Here is a 16,688-nt window from a genome sequence, read left to right on the forward strand (position 1 = left end):
TCCACTCATTCATGTGGAGTGGTTCTTTCCTCACCCAGACTGTATCCTTTCACTATGGTTTGTGGTATCCATCCTGTTCATGTTGCGTAATCTAACTAACCTATGATATAAGCGCTCAATTTCAGTCTCAAATTCAAGACAATATCATCAAATAACTAATTAAACCAAATTTATCAGAAGCATGAACACTTGAGCATACATCAGTGTGATAAGAACTAACTAAAATGACAAAAGCCATCATGGAGAATTTCTTGTTCATGTGTCCATGTCAGCTAACATGGAGGAGGCGGGGTTCATGACTTCTACTGCAGCCAGCCACCAGGGGGCAATCAAGATTATTTGACTTCACTATTCAGGAGCTATCATGTCATTCATCTTCAGATTATCTTTATTTTGGACTGCTGAAGGTGCCAGGCAGGCTGTTTCCAACCTGCTGCTCTTAATGCCAAGCTAGGCTATCACCTTGCTCTTTTGCCAAACACAGTCATGAGAGTCGTATCAGTTTTTCTCAATGAACTCTTAATAGGAAGCAAACAAGAATATTAAATGAATATGGGCTTGTTTCCAAAACATGGGCGGTATTCTGAATAATTTTATACCAAAAAATCTAAAATCACTGATTCATGAAGTATAAATATGGCTGCAGTGTTCTTCCCAGCAGCCATCCCAGAGGATATATAATGTTTTTACTGTAAGCATGCAATATAATGCACTATTCATGCACGTTCATGTCAAATTGATTACAGCTGTATTTTGGTCTATTTTCTGTTCACATGAGTGTGTCCATCCTGGTGCCTGTGTGCGTGTGTCATTCAGTGTGTTTTCAATCCAGATGGTCTGTAAGCCGACGTCGCTCCCACAGTTATAGATGCGAGCTGGATCTATTCAGACGCACTTAAATTCTGCAAACAACCCTTAATTCTTAATTTAGATATTAATTAGTTTCCCTGTTACTTGGCAAAGCCCTGTGATTTCCCCCGACACCAGGCTTGTTTATAACTGGGGCGTCTGCTGCCTCACGCTGCAGAGAAGCATGTAGACAGCGTATAGGAGGCTCAATAACATGATTGAAACAAGTTCATAAACTGAGACCAACCACTGCAGTGGCACTGAGAAGGCGCATAATCATCAGACGGCAGGGAAAACACATAGGAACTGTGTTTTATTCAGTTTGTGATTCTGTTTTAACTGATGGGACCATGGATAATATTTGGATTCAGTAAAGATGAAGAGCACAGTGCAGCCTCTGTGTCTTTTGCATTATACATGTTATACTGGTTCTCTATTGGTTAGCTGTACTAATCCCAGTGTGAGTTGCCATGAATCAGTGAGTTCCTTCAAAATACAAATATTGTGAAACTGCAATGTTAATATTACTCAAAATGCATGGTAACGCATATTTTTGTCCGCCAGATGTGTTAACTTGACAACTCTTCTAATTGAGTTAAATTTTTGAAGGATATGTTTGGCTATCTTTAGTGCTGCTACCCAGTAAATGTATTCTTTATTTATTAAACAAAATACATTTTTCCATGATGAATTGGTTATTTTGAACGAAGCCTTAACTGTAAAAAGAAACTTCAAACAGCTTTCGAAGCGTGACACTGAATTTAATTAAAGTTTTCTCAAATCAAATTTGGAATTGTGCTCGTATCACATAACTTTGAATAGAACAAACTTAATCAATTTGTTTCACCAATTGAAGTAATTCTTTCATTCTTTTTTTTGTTGTGTAAGATAAACTGTTGAGATATTTGATTTCCTATAAAAAAAAAATAATAATCTTTCAACTTTATAACTTGGAACCATTGACTTTGTCACATTTGCTTAAAAACATACTTTAAGCCACAATATGTCAGTCAGCTCCTCCTCCTCTCCTTCCAGCTACCCCTTCACATGAATCACAAAAAAAAAACTTTTAAAGAAAATCTTAAAAATCGAATAATCTACATGTTACTTTGACAAAACTTCTTCACCTGCATCCTTGCCATGTTTAGCTGATGCAGGACTCTCTGATTAAGCTGTAGCAACATTTTTTTTTACAGAAGCTTTAACTCTCTTTAGACCTGGGTGTGAGAAGAGTATGATAACTCTTAGATTGACAGCTGTGAGCTCCCTTCCCTGATTGGTTAGAAAGACGAGGGAGGGGGGGGGGGAGTATCTCTGCACTGCTGCAGGGCTTTGGTTCACATTTCTACATTACAGTTACATATGTTAACTACCATGTGCTTCAGTGTGGTCCCTTCTGGCTGTAAGGTCAGGATGAGGAAACCTCCTGCTATGTTTCATCACTTAAACACATCACAGCGACTCTGAAGAAAAGGGGAAGTGGATGTGGAGTGGGCCACACTCCGAGAGAAACGCTCAGTCTGCGGGGACGCGCTCGCACTGATGAACCTGGCATCGCTAAAGAGAAGCAGTTCCAGCCGTCACACTAGAAAGGATAGCGTGATGTATGGTAATGATGATGATACTAAGTTGTCAGACTAGTCTGACATTTTACTTTCATCACAGCAGCTCCTCCACTTTAAATTCTGTCCAGTGACATAATATGTACATGTTCAATAATTTGGTAGGCTATGGCCCCTTTGTTATGACTGTGGTTATATAGCATTTGTATGAATGTCCCTTCTCCAGTGGCCTGAATGTTGGCATGACGTGTGAAAATGTGTGTGCGCATGCAAATTGGTCTGTGCCTGGATGGTGAGGTGATTGGACGACTTCATTAAATCCTGCAGCTGATTGACTCCTGCTTGTTTCGAAGATAAGGACCCAAGATATCGCCGTGAGCCACAAACGGGGAAATCATCTCCCGCCTGTCCCAACAACCAGTTCGCTGTTCCTTTATTGTAACTTGTGTTTGAGAGTCAGAGCCGGTGCCTGCCATTGTCTTTTGACCATGTTTTCTTACGTTTATGTTAGTCAGGAAGGTTAGTGATTGTAATTGAGCCCTGATGCATGGAGATCTGCTCTAGTAGTAAGCACTGTGTTAAGAATAACATCAGTTATCCACTAGAAAATTGTTTCCTGTGGCTTAGGACTTGGGGAAGATGGGGAGTTAATTTTGTGTGTTTGTCGGTATATCTATATAAATAAAATGGCCCTTACTTGGAAAATATGTTCCCCATCCTCCTTAAATTGAATGAACTCTTGCCAAAGTTGTTGCTTATTAATCTATGTTGATGAACGCATCGATTAAATTATCATTTCCATTCTTAATGTATGTCTGTGATTAATGAGTAGTATCACTTGGTCTGCTGTTGGTTGGCTAAATTAAATAATCCTTTCGAATGTGTTGCTGTGTAAAATGACAGCTAACCATCCGATTTTATTTCTGTCTGATGTTGTTGTCGCTGTGCCCTGTAATATTTAAAACCGTATTTTCAATTTCACTCCCACTTGCTGTTGGATTGAAGAAGCAGGGAGCTGCGTTGGCTGAGTCACCGAGTCGGTTGATCATCCTCCTCCATGCCGTTGTTTAACGTTCATTTTCTCCACAGCTTCTCAGTATTGCTTCCATGCAACTGTGATCTACTTGCAGTTTACCCAAATAGGTAAATAACCAAACACTCGTCTGTCTCTGCCTTTCTGTCTCCCAGTGCATGCCCATCGGTGGCCATGGATTCGTTTTGGACAAGTACAAGTGCCAGTGCAGGAGAGGATTCTACCACCCACGCAGAGTGGCCCTCAATGGCTTTAAAAGTAGGTTACAAATCCCTGTGTGACTTCATCTTGCAGCGAGTGCTTGGATGAAAAGTTTGAATCTTTCGAACACAACTCGTTTGTTTTTTTTTCAGTTTTAAGTGCAGCCACACATTTTGTTAGAAATTCTTGTCATGTCTTTGAGCAGGCGTACCGGGGCTTATGAGGTCATAGAAAACTAAATCTGCTGTCAAAGGATTTCTCAGTTTGGAAATATCTACTGTGGTTCTATCCAGAGCTCGAGTGGGAGCTACTGGTGGCATCTGGATCACAGATATGTTAAATCCATCCATTCATCCATTATCTATACCACTTATCTGTCCGTCAATCACAGCTGATATTGTGCGAGATGCCAGGGTTACATTCATATTGCTTGAATAAACCAGAATAGGTTCATTCACACATTAGATATTCAATGTTCCAGAGTGTTAGGGCCATGTTGAATTAAAAAAAATTCCAATCAATGATGCACTCAACGTTCTTACCAGTACAGTTTTGCCATTCATTCGTTCATACAAGAAATATGTGCATCATCATCCCTGCCAGCAGAGCCATCAGGGGCACTTCGTGTATCAGAATCTTGAGACAGGTATCAGACCACCAACTTTCTGATTAGTGGACGACCCCCTCTTCTCCTGAGACACCAGCCACCCCACAAAAAATAAATTGGAGAATAAAGTCCCAATTGAGGAGAATGTAGTAATATAACGAGAATAAAGTTATAATTTAACTAGGAACAGAATCATAATATTGAGAGAAAAGAAAAACAAGTGGATTAAACAACTATGAGAAACCAATATTCTGATATTTCCCATCTAACATGACATGCAGCTTTACATTCAACTGTTTTACTTATATATGATATAGTAAGACATTATTCTCGTAATATTATGAGTTCATTTTCATATTATTATAACTTTTTCAAAAAAATAATACAAACTTAGAACTGTTAAAATTAGAGGCTAAAACCCCTTGAGATGAACCATCTCGTTTTCAAGGGGGTCAACTTCTGTTGGCAGAGTAGTAAACTTGTTAGTGGGGCAGGTTAATGATTCCAGCTTATGTATTTAGGAGAAGAGACAACACATGTTGACATCCAATCAATTCACTTCACTTTTGTTTTTCACTTTTGCAAAGACATGTTCCGCCTGATGACGGATTCAATGAGCAGCAGATCGATGTTATCTGCCTCACTCATATATTTCCATTAGCTCTTATTTTTTTCAGGTAACACAGTTTTAATGAATTATAATTTGAATTAACATCTGCACGTGTACACACAACTTCGCTTTAGACCTTTTCATCCTTTCACCCTTGTAAATTGACCTTGTACCCATAACGTTACCCGCCTGCTGCTGCTTTGGATTTGAATTTGTGTCTTGCCACCGTCACTGAAAACGCTCCAGTGTCCTCGGGCAGAAATCTCGGCCCTGATGAGGGAGATAATCAAGCAACTGTGCTTGTTTTCATCCCTGACTCCAACACCACTGCACCTCGGGGGGATGATGTGCTAAGCTGGAGCTTTATTGTAATGCAGCGTGATGAGGCCTGTAGTGAAATGGCTCAGTCTGTGAAGAGGCTCATCATCAAAACCCTGTGCAGACCCCGTCATTAAAAACCACTGCAGCTCAGATTGGGTCGCAGTAGCAGTCGAGCCTGTCTCTTATTCCTCATATACCCCCCCCCCCCCCCCCCCCGAAAAAAACAGACCAGACTGGAGACAGTTTCTTTTGTTCCCTAGCAACAGGCCAAGGGACAGATATCAAATGGGAGAGAATATGGAGAAAGAAAAACTACAACATGCAATAATAAATTATTATAAACAGACTTATAGATAGTGGGAGATAGATAGATAGATAGATAGATAGATAGATAGATAGATAGATGGATAGATAGATAGATAGATGGATAGATGATAGATAGATAGATAGATAGATAGATAGATAGATAGATAGATAGATAGATAGATAGATAGATAGATAGAGAGATAGAGAGATGGATAGATGGATAGATGGATAGATGGATAGATAGATAGATAGATAGATAGATAGATAGATAGATAGATAGATAGATAGATAGATAGATAGATAGATAGATAGATAGATAGATAGATAGAGAGATGGATAGATGGATAGATGGATAGATGGATAGATAGCTAGATCACACAGATAGCTCAAAACAACCTGACAGCAGTTGAACTCACACAGTGATTGTGAGTAGATTGCATGAGTAGAGAAGATGAACAGACCAGATAAACAATGATCTGTATAATATTCCTCCTCTGAATTCACAGGGATCTAGAGCAAAAAGACAAAAGACAGTGCGAGGGAGAATCACAAGTTGTTATGATGGAAAAAAGATAAAAACACTGTGAGTTCTTACATCAGCCTGATTGCTTGATATGTTCATAACCATGTGTGTAAATGTAGCACTCTATTCTTATTTGACTTGTTTAACCATTAACCCCAACACTTCCTGTATTCTCTTGCAATAATCCTCTACTGAGGCACTTTAACACAGTGTTTTCATGCTCTGTGAAGTCGACTGATATTTATCTAGCATTATGTTCCAGAGGAGCTGCACAGTGTCTGTGCTGGAAATAGAAGAGTTAGATCCAGAATGATTCTAAATACAACCACACCGGACACATTGAAGAATCAGTGGCAGATCTCAGATTGTTCTAAATCAGGGGCCGTAAAGGGGCCACAATTCACACAAATGGGCCAATTACATGTCCAAGATCCATGCACAGTTCCTTATTCAGCATACCACAGTTTCAGTTTGAAAACGTCACTTTCAAACGAAAACTATCTCTGTCCACACACACGTTTTGGCTCTGGTCATACAAACACGCCTGAAAACCAATATAAGGTGACTGCTCATCTACACACGTGCCAGTGTACACGGTACTTGTTGCAGATTGCTTGAGTAACAGATATTTTCCGACGAATATATTGTATCATTCTAAAATGCAGAATTTAGCTGAACAACAGCTGATAGTAAAGACAATAGGATCAGCAACGCTTGAAATAGATTATCCATGATGCCTTCTACACTGATAGCCGAGGTTAATGCTGGTTGTTGGAGGTTTTGTGTTAGGAGCCTGACGAATCAGTGAAGTCTACGTCATGACTGGAAAGACCCAATCAGCAAAGGCTTTTCAGTGACATCGTTTCCAGGACGGGGCCCTTCAGGGGCCAAGAAGATTTCAGCCAGTGTCCCCCTGGCCCCACCCCTGTACCCGTCCCTGTGTTGAATGAGGACTCTGGCAATGTCTGTTTCTTTCAATTTAGTTGCTTTAACTCTTCTGTAGGAAGAAACACATCCATGCACCCTTTAAAATACTTTAAAATGATGGTGGCAGAAAATAAATCCTATACTGATATAAAACCTACACAGACTGTGGTGATAAGGTGAGCAGTGTCACAGATTTATCCGCCTTTCCCTCATTATTCCCTCATCTGCTTAATTAAAGTAATTATCACTCAAGGCTTTGGGATTTATTGGTTTGACATGATTGAGTTAAACACAAATTAATTTCAGCGATAATCCTTGAAAACACAAAAGTAAATCACTTCTGTGCTCTGACTTGTGATGAGATACAAAGTCGCCAGATTGATTTCTGTTATCGGACCATCGGTTACATATCTGATCATCATCCTCATCAAGTGCTCCCACGTCCTCAGGTAAGGAGCTGGGCTCTCACAGGGATGAGACCTCGGACGTGTCCAACAAGTGCCTGCCATGCCGCAAGGGTTGCCCCTACTGCCGGGATGACACGCCCTGTCTGGTGCCGGAAGACGGGGCTCTGCGGCTCGCTGTGGCCGCCTTCCAGGGTCTGTGCATGGTGCTGGACCTGGCCAGCATGGTGGTGGTCTACCACTTCAGGAGGAAGAAGGTGAGGAGGGTCAGTGGTCACTGTCAGGGGGGAGCGTTGGACATAGAAGAGGAGGAGAAGTAAGAACAATCTTCTGCTCTGTTCTGTGGCTCTGCAGAGCTTCTTCTCAAGTGAAGTGATGTCATCAGAGCTTATGCCGAGCCTCAGCTTGGTAACAGGAACATTTCAAAGAACCTGAGGGGCTCTACATCAAACCCACCCTTTCCCAAAATAAACTCCACTTGTTTTTACTAATATATTTATATCCCATGTCTAGTCTTATTGTGCAAGTAAAAGGATCCAGTAGTCTTGGAGCACCAAGAAGTAAAAAGTCACAAAACCTCAGACTTTGATTCTTCAGGTTTAACTGTAGTTTTATTTATTTTTTAAACCTGTCTCTCCAGAGTCTCCCTCTTGATGGAAGCGCAGCAGCAACCCCCCAGAGAGATCTTTGACTTGCACAGCTAGCAGAAGCTGGAAATGTCAGTGTCTCAACAGAATGTATCCCATTTATGAATGGAATGGAAAAGGACTTTTCTAAACTCACATTTCCACGAGTCCTTATAGAGAATCTAAAATCCAACCAAACATTATTAGAGATTGAGGCAGTCGTTGGCTGAAGACACTGGCTCGACAGGAAATAGAAATATAAATTTAGATAATAACATAGATAAAGAAGACTCTGTAATACATGCATTTTACAGAGGATCTTTATTCCTATATCTTAAGATAATTCAATTACTACAACACCTGAACCCTCCGTGAAGCTTCGTCACATGTTATAACACCGTGGTTGCATAACACACACTCTCGCTAATAGAATACAGTGAAATAGAAATGAGAACCTTGTGGTGTATGATAATTACAACCAGTCCTCAGGCAAAGTTGACTTGAATCGTTCCCTGTGTGCTATTTATATACGTTTGTGCTGTTGCCACAGAATCTCCCACATTTCCTCTGTTCACAAGAAATGTCCCCGGAGCATTGTGAATCTACATAAGAGACAAAAAAAAAAAAAAACATCTTCTTGGAGGAAATGCAGCTAATTAAACCCAATGCAGAAATATTCTGTTGTCTCTATTTTATATATTTGGGGTGAAGCATTATAAAAATATACTGTATAATAAACTCCTCTTTGGGTTTGTTTTGTTTTGAAAGGGGCATGAATTTGCATATATTAACATGTCATGTGTTGCATTACAGCCCATGAATAAAAAAAACGTCTGCCTGTCACTGAATGATTGATTCATTAATTCACTGATTATTCGTTCTTGCTCTTTCCTCATCGACAGAGCATCCGCACATCTGGTCTCGTCCTGCTGGAAGCCATCTTGTTTGGGGCGTTGCTGCTCTACTTCCCAGTAAGTCTCTTTTGTGATGTTACGTTTCTTTTGACTCAGGCTGTCTTGTTCTTCAAGTCATAAATTGTTCACATTAGCTCTACTTCTTAGTATAAGAGATCGTTGCGTCACAATTGTTCCTCACACGTGATGTATGTCTCTTTTCCATTGCACTGACTCTACATATTGGACATCACCTTTGAACTCAATAGAAAGTGTTCATCAGTGCCAACAGTTGAATTTTATCTTAATGTGTTGTTCTCTTCAAACGCGTCACATCTGTTAAATATGTAAAACCTAAGCTAAAAGGTTATGCATTTCATTAAACCATAATAAAGGCTAAAAGTACAAAAAAATTGCATTGTACATAACAAATATTCTGTGACACTCTAGAAGTATTCTAGTATTTGAGACATGCTCACTTTCCTCTTCTCCCCTTCCACCACTCTGTGGCCATCATCAACACGTTGTGCACCGAACAAAACAAAAAGTGAGACATGATCACAAACATACAACAAGAGTCGCCTCTCTGCTGCAAAATGTTTTCACTATCATGTTTTTTACTAAAGATAGATCGGCCAGTTGGGGGCCTCCTGCAGGAGGTCAGTCTTCTTTCCTTAGTATTTCAGTCCAAGCTCCATCTGAGCCATTATCTCCAAACTCCCTGACTCCCTGAGAATGTGCTCTCTATCACTCTCAGATCGATACAGTCGTTGTGTCACTGCAGAGTTCATTCCTTGAATGATACCCCCCAACCTACACACCTCAGGTTATAGTCACACATTTACATTCAAATTTAATATTGAGAACATTTTTGAATCTTAACTCACATTTTCTTATTTCTGGGTTGTCAAAGCAGAATTATTAATGATCCTCGCTCCCCCAAGCTGAGTTAATACGAGTCTGACACATGAGGGAAAAAAGATTTCAGCTACGTAGTTGAATTATATATATAATTATATATGTAGGTTGTCCATATAGAGTGGATTGGAGTGTCCCGCTGTCCTCGCAGTGAGCGTTTTCCTTGATTATTTTCCATTTGGAATGTAATTTCATTCAAGCCACTTCAAGATGAAAGGGATATGAGGAATGTGAATCCATTCACCACAGCCACTTCGATCTATTTTCTGTATCATTATTTGGGACAGTGTAATACCTTGAGACATACTCTGACTTTTTGTATTATAGATTTGAGATAGAGTTGTAGATGCTGCAGAAAACACACAGACTCATTCAGTTAAAATTTTATTTCGGAGCTTGTTATATCTAATTATTCTTTGCGGTTTTACACACGTTATGAGTTTTCCACTCTTTTATTATTGTTTTGATTAAGAGACCTGTAGCGGACAAAGTTACATATTGTACGTTTAAGTAAATGTCCCATTGAGCACATGAATTTCCGAATTAATGACATGCTCAGCCAAATTTTTAGATAATAACAATTAGTCAAAACTGTAAAGTCAAAATCTCACCAGTTATATGCATTATATTTGTTTTTAAGTGTAATTCCATGATTTGATCCTCCCACCGTTCTCATAATTCATTTTACAGATATCTCCTAAACTATTTGCAGCTGATTTGCTCTGTTTTGCTAACGGTACTGTAGCACTAACACAAACATCTGATGTTGTCGGCCTTGTTTAAACTCTTTAGATGTCAAATGTACCACTGTTGGTTTGTTGTCTTCGCTGATCACAGAAAAATATATGATGTAAATAAAACATCAAACCCTGCCTACTACTTTGTCAGTTGTAGCTCGATGTAGTGGTATAATGTACTTCTGATCATTTTTGGGATAATAAGTGAGAGTTGGATGTATTTACAGTAAGTGTTTGTCTTCTAGCGCGTGTGTGTGTGTGTGTGTGTGCCTCTGCCAGCCTTTGTGTTGTCTCATACTTGCGAGTGGGTCCATGTGGGTGGATGCCAGCCCAGTATATGTGTGTGCTTGCACTTGTGCACAAAGCCCACAGTGCACCTGGAGTGCGACGTCAGAGAGCCCATCTTTAGCAGGGACACAGATGGAAGAAACCTGAGTGTCGTGTAGCAGGAAGATCTGATGGAACCGGGGGAATTCACTCCCTTCAAATACTCACAGAGGCTGCCAACAGTGGGCCACTGCTCCCCTCACACTACACAGAGTCTGATGGCTGGACGTTAGCCATGGTGAGACAGAAGAAAAAAAGCAAGCGGCAGAGCCTTCGTCTGACTCTTAGAACAAAGGTTTTGTTCTTCTTTTCAATTTCTTGTTACCTTAACAGGGACATTTACACTAGAATAAAAAATCCTGGTAGTTTGGTTGCAGCGGGAATAGAGCTCAACAGCGTGGTTCGGAAAGTGCAAAAACTATATTTTTCTGAATAGAGATTTTTGATGATCATCCATAATATTGCAAACATCCGAGTTAGACTTACCACTTATCACAAGACTGTGAGACAATGCTATAAGCTCGGTCCTGTAGAGGCCCCAAGTATATACGACGTCAAAACATTTTCTATTCGCAAATCAAGAAGAGGAACTACATTACCCACAATCCTCGGGTACAATAGCGACAGCTGTAATTAACCACGCAAATCATGTCAGCTACGATCGGTTCGTTCAGAGAGACATTACAATTACTACAGAGCTGCCATGACTTCCCTTTCTAACCTGCTGCTGTTTTTAGAGATGATGAAAAGAAATTCAGAGAAGCTGAAAATCAATACAACAAGCTGGAAGTCGTTGGAAAGGAATCATTTGCAATGGTTCATGGGCTGCGTAGTTCCCTCACTCTTAAAATAACAGCCACACTGTCATCTGGCCCAGATACCATGTGGAATGATCGATATTTGCTCCCGTTTACCAGATTTAAGCCAGAGAAACACTGCTTGTCAAGTAAAGGTGCCAAAGATGGCCCAAATTAGTTTAGTGCTAAATGGGCCATATTCACCATTTACCACACGGGACACTTTAGGTTCACAATCAGATTACACTTTGCAAAGAGCAATGCATGTTTGCCACAATAGCCCCACATTTGCTCTAGGACATTTGCTTTTTGACAAGTGGGCCACTTTAGGCTCATATCCATTTAGTCCAGGCCACATGAAGGCCAGAAGGGCTGCATCATTGCCTGAAGTGCCCACTTCCGTGTGCCATTACTTTTTTTCTTCAAATCAAATGTTTAGTGGTCATGATTTACCGTGTAGCTGGTTGCTCTGGTTCCAGGTCTTAATACGTTTATTTTTTTCAAAGGATTTTATGAAACTTCATTTCATAAAATGAATGGGAAACGTAACCGCTCTAAAAGTGGGTGTTCACTGTTACGCTCTATAGATCTCCAGGCGCTGTACGCTTCCCTTTATGTGAACACACCTTGTGTATTTCTGCTGTGATGCTCAAAATAAGTTTGATGTTGCATCTGTCCATCCACTCTCTCCCTCATTCACCCTGACCAGAACTCAAGTACCAAAAATAACTCCACAAAAATATCCTGCCGCTGTCCTCTGCTCACACACACACACTTGAATACACTCATGTGTCTCTTTTCCCTTTGCTGAGCTGTTTCTCAGCACTTTTCCTCTCGTGCATTTCTCAGCACCTTTGCTGTCTGTCTCCACCTTCCTCCTGCCCCTTCCTTCCACCATTGTCCTCTCATTAGCACCCTCTCTTTGTGTCTGTCTCCTCTCCTGCAGTCCCAACGTTTGTTTCTGCCGTTTCCTCTCCGCTGCCACCACGAACCCTCCTCAGCCACTGCAGGCTCGCTGCAGCTGCTCTTCTCTGGTGCCCAATGCATTTTTAAACACTCCATCAAGTTCTAGCACAACTTGTTTTAAAAATACATCTGCTGATTAATTGATGGAGGCGGCATTGGGAGGTTGGATGCGAACCAGGAGGGCTACCTTCCACTCTGAGCGTTATAAACATGTAGCCTTTCTTATTGTGCCGTCCCCTGGGACTTAATAGTCCACATGGGTAGCACTGCAGAGAGGGTGTGACGCTGTTTGTGTCGGCCCATCTCTGGGTATATGTTGCCATGTGTGTACACAGGCAAAATGGAGGACGGATTATGAGTGCGCTTGAGTGGATTTGAGCTTTGCATTTTCCCACCACTGCGTGCATGTGGATTTGTGCATGGTTTTGCATTTCTGCGTTCGTGTCTGCGGATGGAAGAAACAGCGTGGCCTACTTATACCTCTTTACATTTGCTGAGGTGATGTGTTATTTTTGGTCCGTCATGTAAAGACCAGAGAGCTGGAAGGCTGGCTGCTCGCTCAGGGGGCAAAGCGATGGAAGAAGAAGCCAGGCGGGATGCTAATCCTAACCACGGGATGGCATGGATGTGAGACATGAGAGGAGAGAGGACAAAAGGAGGAGAGACACAGGAACAGTGATTGTTTGAAAGGACAAAAACAAGTGTCTGGTGAATTGTCTACATCTGGTTGATCCGTTGTTTCTCTCTTGTCTCCCTCCATCTGTGATCAATACGGTCTCATTTAATTTAGCACTCTGAGCTGCAGAGTGTATGGTACTGTAAAAAAAAATAGACAATTGTGTTAAATGGAAAAATCTTATTGCAGTTAGCTCAGGATCAAACCATTCTCCTTTTTATTTTCTGAAACTAAGTTAGGAACGACAAAAAACAGAACATTCATCCATAACTTATCCTTACTGCTTCATGGGAAGCTGGAGCCATTCCCAGCTGACACTGGGAAAGATACGGGCCACATATCATAGAGACAAACCACTATTCACTCTCACAGTCACACCTACACTTAATTTAGAGTCTCAAATTGACCTCACCCCAATCTTAGCAGTCAGAGTACCTGGATAGTACCCAAGCAGAAAGACCCCATGACACCCTCACAAAAATAACTAGAACAATAAATATAAAGGTTTAAGCTGCACTAATCAGTTGTTCTATACCTATCATCAACTCTTTAATGTTAAAGAAGCTGGTTGTAATAACAAACCCACAAAGACACACTAAGGAAACGACATTCTGGTGCTCTGTTTAGAATTGTTTCCTCGCTGAATATGACAAAAGTAAAAAGTTTATAATGACTTCTATGTCTTTTTGACTGTTCTGCAGTTTGACAATACTCCTGGGCCTGATTCCAATAATTGACAATACCGGTCAGGTACACACTTCTTCTCACCGGATATGCTTCCTGATCACCCAAAGTTATTCAAGGCAAGAGCAGGTGTTTGGGGTGAGAAGTGGAAATGAAAGTAGCATACCTCTCCCTATCTCAGTGAAATATCTAAAAACTTTTGAAACAATTTTGAGGAGTGAGTAATATTAACATAAAATGATATACCTGTCTGTTTCCATATAAAACTGATTTATCAGATCCTGAGCTGAACCAGCGACTCAGAGCCAGTGGTGGAGCATTAAAAAGTAACTGCTATAACTCCTGTTCTTGGGTATAAAATGGACTCCCTGCCCGCTCTCTCATGACCAGCATACCAATGACAGATTGTGGCTCTGCAAGGTTTTGATGGGGATTGTGGATGGAGGGAAATTGATGCTGCTGCTGTGCTCTGACAAATGACTGTCATGTTGTTAATCAGGTGAAGTGAATGAGGAGCGGACGGACTGAAGGCTGGAAAAATAACAACGTTACAAAGGTTTAAAGTTGTCCCCAGAAATGTCCAGCCTGAAAGGGTGACATACATCTGGTCAGGCTATATTAGATTATCTGTGTTTTAATTCCACAGATGTCTGTCTGTCTGTCTGTCTGTCTGTCTGTCTGTCTGTCTGTCTGTCTGTCTGCCTGTCTGTCTGTCTGTCTGTCTGTCCGTCTGTCTGTCTGTCTGTCTGTCTGTCTGTCTGTCTGTCTGTCTATATTGGTGTGGAACACGTCTCGAGAATCATTCAACTTATTAGCTTCACACTTGATGTGTATCGTTAATAATAGGTGTGATTTGGACACACAATGCATAATTATGAATAAGATGAAATAGACAGGCGGTGCCCTTTAGCAGACAGTGGGAGCTGGGGGGCGTCCATGTTGAACATGTTTCCTTCGACCAATAATATCTGTCCTGCCAGATCATTTAGATAATTTTTTATGCTATAATGCTTTATATTGAGTTGAATTACAGGGCTTTTATTTTGAAAAGTTGTGAACTTGGTTTTGAAGATCGTGTCAGTTGCTTAACAGACCTCTGCAATAGCCAACATGCAGTGTATGAAAAATACACTTCAATTAACAATTTAAACTTGAACACATGTGAAGAGTAATAAAGCAAATTCTGTTTCATTTTATGAAAAGCATTGGTTATAAAATCTTCATTGTAGTTAAACCAGGTAGGATGAACACAAAGTTTTCTATCTTCACTGTCTGCACAATATACTGTTTAACACAGGCCAAGCAACCGCTCATTTCTGACTGGAAGGTTTACAACAGGCACTGCATTGGCAACACAAACATTGAAGAAAGATGAGTTAAAGCCCGTAAAAGTTGTAGGTTAGTTCACTGGTTGGGATCCTGTGATATTTTTCAAAGCATCTAGACTCACGCCTTGTTGTAACTGTTTTACTGGTAGTTTCCTGATTCACTGTGGAAGATGGTCTCAGTTTATTTTCCCTGTCATTTCATCATTCCGTCTTTCCGTCTAACCCTAACCCTAACCCGTTCTCTTAACACAGCATGAATTGTTCTTTTTTACACCTATATAGTACTTTTCTTTGAACACATCTCACAGCCAGACTCTTGCAGCCTCAGGTCTGGCTGGTTGTTAAGGACTTTTGACGCTCAGCTTCGTTTTCTGCTGGAAAAGAGGTTACAGGTGCTGTTGTTTGGTAAGAGTAATTACGCTGTCTCTTGAATGCCAAGACATCGTAAGAGCGGGGATAAATCACGGCCTGCGCTCCTCAGGGAGGCGCTTCCACTACATCTGTAACTGCCTCACTACCTCCCACAGCTGGACATTAGTCAGTGTGATATACAGTGTAGTATGGATGAGAATCAACTTGACACTTCAGAGATTTACTGATTAATCATTAATGTTACACAGGTCGTGGAGAGTTTGACCCTGTACTAGTTCACATTAAGTAAGGCGTTAGCTACACTCTGGACAGCAGTGTATCACTGGGTTGACACATACAGAGACTATATAAAAGAATAGGCTGAAAACACAGTGTAGGTGTAGCAATCCTACAATTTGACTGTTATATATATTTATAGTGTATATACTCACTGTTATACTCAGGTAGCTACTCTCAGGTACAGAGTACAGGTGATATGAAATCTATATATATTGTGATATATAATGTATAATATATACTATTCCATACCGTTTCTGTGAATTATATTTTACCAATGATGACCTTTTTTAGTTTGTCTGAGCAAACCTTCCATTCATCACCCTCTGATAAACTCTTAATACACATAATAAACTTACAGAGCCACATGTATATTAAAATAATTAATGGTGGCTGTATTTATTCATCCTGTCCACACTGGCTGCAAAGAGATTCATATTTAAGTGGACATGATTGGGGAGAAAAAAAATCTCATGACTCATCACTCTGTGGAAAAAAATTAATTCTAAAGTTCAGCTGAATTTAATATACGATTTCAGCAGTCTAAGTTTGTTCGATCAAAGTGACTCAGAGAAGAAGTTTGATGGTAAAAAAACTAATTTTGGAAAGTGACTGGTCCAACTCAAGTCGCTGACGCCTCATCCCCATTTTTTAACAAAATGGGGACTTTGGAGGTTATCACAACTTTTATATTGCATGATGAAGATGTCCTCTTTTCTTCACCAAGACCCCATTTAACCCAACC

General features: G+C 40.5%; 1 protein-coding gene across 1 annotated transcript in view; it reads left to right on the forward strand.

The window, feature by feature from the left end:
• The window catches only part of gpr158b (G protein-coupled receptor 158b), a 61,147-nt gene that overhangs the window by 22,791 nt on the left and 21,668 nt on the right, over positions 1-16,688 (forward strand). Inside the window, exons 3-5 of the mRNA XM_062403568.1 lie at positions 3,600-3,702; positions 7,389-7,600; positions 8,872-8,940. Coding sequence (XP_062259552.1) covers positions 3,600-3,702; positions 7,389-7,600; positions 8,872-8,940 — 384 coding nt within the window. The remainder of the gene's footprint in view (positions 1-3,599; positions 3,703-7,388; positions 7,601-8,871; positions 8,941-16,688) is intronic.

This window comes from Platichthys flesus, chromosome 14, assembly GCF_949316205.1.
Source record: "Platichthys flesus chromosome 14, fPlaFle2.1, whole genome shotgun sequence".
Classification (NCBI taxonomy): domain Eukaryota; kingdom Metazoa; phylum Chordata; class Actinopteri; order Pleuronectiformes; family Pleuronectidae; genus Platichthys; species Platichthys flesus.